The sequence below is a fragment of the Cicer arietinum genome, chromosome 3 (genome assembly GCF_000331145.2).
Source record: "Cicer arietinum cultivar CDC Frontier isolate Library 1 chromosome 3, Cicar.CDCFrontier_v2.0, whole genome shotgun sequence".
In the NCBI taxonomy this organism is placed as follows: domain Eukaryota; kingdom Viridiplantae; phylum Streptophyta; class Magnoliopsida; order Fabales; family Fabaceae; genus Cicer; species Cicer arietinum.
In genome coordinates, this window is record NC_021162.2 from 2,618,303 (window position 1) to 2,622,764 (window position 4,462).

At 35.5% G+C, this 4,462-nt stretch overlaps 1 protein-coding gene across 1 annotated transcript in view; it reads right to left on the minus strand.

Moving 5' to 3' along the window:
• Nucleotides 1-2,126: 2,126 nt before the first annotated feature.
• Nucleotides 2,127-4,462, minus strand: part of LOC101508938 (large ribosomal subunit protein P1-like) — a 21,975-nt gene continuing 19,639 nt past the window's right edge. The window contains exon 3 of the mRNA XM_012713330.3: nt 2,127-2,286. Within this exon, the coding sequence (XP_012568784.2) occupies nt 2,233-2,286 (54 nt within the window). The 3' untranslated portion in view covers nt 2,127-2,232. The remainder of the gene's footprint in view (nt 2,287-4,462) is intronic.

The window sequence follows — 4,462 nt, forward strand, 5'->3', positions numbered from 1 at the left end:
TCGAAACCCTAAACGCAAAACCCTAAACCCAAAATCTTAAACAAGAAATTCTATACCCGAAACCCTAAACCCAAAACTCTAAACCTGAAACACTAAACTCGAAACTTAAACCAGAAATCCTAAACCCTAAACCGTAAACCCTAAACCCTAAACCTGAAACCCTAAACCCGAAACCTTAAACTTGAATCCCGACAGCCTAAACCTGAAACTCTAAAACTAAAACCATAATCCTGAAACACTTAACTTGAAACCCTAAACACGAAACCCTTAACTTGAAACCCTAAAAATGAAACCTTAATGTTGAAACCCGAAACTCGAAACCCAAAACCAGAAACCTTAAACCTAAATCCAGAAACTCTAAACTCGACACTTAAATTCCGAAACCCTAAACCTGATACCCTTAACTCGAAACCCAAAATCCTTAACCTGAAACCCTAATATTGAAACCCGAACCTAGAAACTTTAAACCTAAATCCAGAAATCCTATACTCCTGAAATCCTTATCCCGAAACCCTAAACCCAAACATAGAAACCCTATACCTAGAACAAAAAACCCAAAACCCGAAACCCTAAATCCTAAACCCGAAACCTTAAAACCGAATCCAGAACGCTTAATCTGAAACCTTAATCTTGAAACCCTAAACCCGAAAACCAAAATCCTAAACCCGAAACCTTAAAACCGAATCCAGAACGCTTAATCTGAAACCTTAATCTTGAAACCCTAAACCCGAAAACCAAAATCCTAAACCCGAAACCTTAAAACCGAATCCAGAACGCTTAATCTGAAACCTTAATCTTGAAACCCTAAACCCGAAACATTAAACTCGAAACTTAAACCCGAAATCCTAAACCCAAAAATCTAAATTCAAAATCCTAAACCCAAATAATCTGTTCTATGTGTTCTCAAAAACTACTTGTGCTTGCTGTATTTTTTTTATACTTGTCACTTTTATTTATCGAGTCATGTTTCTGGTTATGGGTCTTACAAACTAAAAAGAAAAACCTAATCAAACAAACTAAAGCCCATGTCATCATCACTTTCTTCCTTTGCCTCTTTCTGCAAACACAAAATATGAAGCACATTCAGTTACTTATATAAAATATCATATTAAGTAGCAAGTATGGACTACATCAAGCTATAAGTTTTTTAGTAGAATATACAATATGCAGTTAATAAAGTCTGTGCAGTGCTAATTACGAACTGCATAACCTATAATAATACTACATTAAACTCAATTAATGTGAGAGCAAAATAATACCCAAAAATACTATTACTAATTGTGGATAATTACACTCAAAGAACTATTAAGCTACAATTGATAGTTGAATTCCCAAATTTCAATGAAACTACAACAATCAAATTACAATCTTGTTAGCATAAAGCAATTAATATCTTTGTTGTCGTTCAGACAGCGAAATTACAAAATTTAACCGTAGGTTTACATATAAATATTCCGAACTGGGTTCAGAGAAACCAGAAACATGACTCGATAAATAAAAGTGACAAGTATAAAAAAAATACAGCAAGCACAAATAATCTGTTCTATGTGTTCTCAAAAACTATTAAGTCTATTTGATGTCTTTATACATCTAAAAGGGTTACAGTCTACCCGCATTAAAAAAAATTAAACCCCACTAATTATTGTCTAATCTGTTGAACATCGAGGTATACATTTAACACTACATTCAACAAAGCCTCTATGAAATGATCATCCAAACTTGAAAATGTACACAAATTTCAATTTACAATTGAAGTTTCAATAGTATTAGGTTAAAACATCAATCAATAATATATCATTACTAAATATAACCCTTAAGACAGAAACCTAATATAAAGCATTACTAACAGTACCTTCTTGGCCTCGGCGGCAGGTGCGGCAGCTGCAGCGGCTCCACCAGCAGCAACAGCGGCAGAAGCAGATACGGCAACAGCGGCTCCACCAGCAGCAACAGCAGCAGAAGCAGATACGACAACAGCGGCACCACCGGCAGCGCCATCGTTCAAAACGAGATTGTCAATGCTCTTATTCTGATAACTCTATTTGATAACTCTATTTTATTATATGAATGTGAATGGTGAATGGTGAATGGTTTAGGGTTTAGGGTTTAGGGTGTAGGGTTTAGGGTGCTAAGACTCACTTAGATAAACAATTTATAAAACAAAACAAGTGTCTCCAGAAAACACTCCTGGAAAGGAGTACAAGTCTGGATTGACAAACTAAAAAGAAAAACCTAATCAAACAAACTAAAGCCCATGTCATCGTCACTTTCTTCCTTTGCCTCTTCCTGCAAACACAAAATATGAAGCACATTCAGTTACTTATATACAATATCATATTAAGTAGCAAGTATGGAATGCATCAAGCTATAAGTTTTTTAGTACAATATACAATATGCAGTTAATAAAGTCTGTGCATGGATAGACTATACACATTACACAAAATTGTTCTTTGTATATACATGTGTTTCTTTTCTGATAATCAAATACAAGTGATTTTGACTTTCTCTTTTTCAGAAAATAAAATGACTACAGCTGCAGCCACTAAGAAGCATCATTATTTTACGGTGGCAGTATACAGTACTATCTTTAATGAGAGTGTTAAACAAAATTCCTAGACCAAATTCCTTTTTTTTATTTCAACTTGGACAAAACTGTTTTCGCACCGTCTAAATATGCAAACTTAATATGGTAACCTATAAGCACAATGGAAAATATGCAGCTTTCTAAACTTTACATCATCTTAAAATAGCCAGTATAAATATTTTAAACTGGGTGACAGCATGAGAGGTCCTTAAACTTTTCAAAACCTGCCAACAGACTATTTTGTCCACCAACTGAACAAAATCATTCTTCGCATGATGTGCATGTGTTCATAAGTATACATGGCCTTTTTTCATTTATCTAAATAAATTTAAAATTAAAAATCAAATAATGTATTCCTTTTTAATTTAATTTCTATTTCTATTGTTGATAAGACAAGCTGAAGATACATAGGATTTTCCCTATTTTCCTAAAACTATATATATGCATCAAAGATCAACTTGCCTTAGACTCGTGTGCCTCTTGCTAAACTTCCACTCCACATATTCTGTTTGACATGTGCCTCTTGCTAAACTTGCACTCCAAATACTCTGTTTCACTTCTACTTAGACCAAAACTATGTGGTTCCAATGTTTGTTTGCACTAAAATACTTCATAGACTTCACTCTCGGCTAAAACCCTAGTTTGACTATCTGCTTAAACTCCACTCTGCAAATTATGGGTGGGGCCAGATGTTCTTTTGGTAAGGACCAACCCATAATCATATCATGTCCGTATATTCTGATCTAATAGTGGTTCCTTCAAAATGGAACAAAGTCTAGGGGTCTATACATTTTTTCTTTTAAGTACAAGTCTAAACTATGTTTCCAACACAAAATCATCCAACAATTTATAAGGTAGTTTTACATATAAAGTAAATAAGGCTTCACACAAAACTTAATTTAATGTTCAAATGCATAATTAAGCATGTGAATAAAGTCTTACAATTTCTTTTATGTTTCCAACACAAAATCATCCAGCACCCATCTCCACCTCTTGCAAACCGACCACAACAATGCCAACGTATGATACAACAGACCCCAACCACGACAAAATTGAATCTTGGAAAGCTCTACCTTGACCAACATTCCATGGCCAACTCTGTTCTTATTATGTTGTCAACAAGGCATGGGGATGCAATATTCCATCCGCGTATGCCGCCATGAGTTGGAAAGCTATACACAGAACCGTTACCAACAACCAATTTAAGCACAAGACTATTATGAGCAACCCATCCTGCAATTATATTGCCTTCTAAGTCCAGTACTTGGATAATACCACTCACATAGCATACATACACCCGTGTTCCAAAATTGCAGAAGCATTGAACGGCATCAGGGTGGCGATTAAAATCCTGCAAACGGGTTCCACTGCCATCCCACTACACAAGTAAGCCATTTGTACATCCACTCCAAATCATCCCATCACCTGTTTGCCCAAGGGCTTCTACTGTTTTAGTATATTCAACAAATTCCCCGACACCATCCACAGCTCCCATTATTGCATTACGTGACCTCTACAGAAAATTCGAACTTTGGGACTCGTCTTTTGTTGAGTTGGAAACGAACTTTACCTTCATTTCGTCTTCCAATGCTTGATCCTGCTGATTGAAGACATGTCAGCTCGATTTTCTGGCTGACCGTCAATGTTAAATACTTTCAAAAGATCCTTTGAACGGGGATCCCTTTAAAAGGATGGATTGCAAGTTATTAATATATAAGTTGGAGTAGAAGGAAACACAAAGACTAAACTAAACTAGTAGCAGGAAAGTCCTTAACTTTTCATCACATATGATCTTTCGAAGGGTCAAATAGCTTGTTACTATTGCAGTACTCAATGATAATTGAAGCAACATCGTGTTCCGAAAGTTCTTTGGTTGTG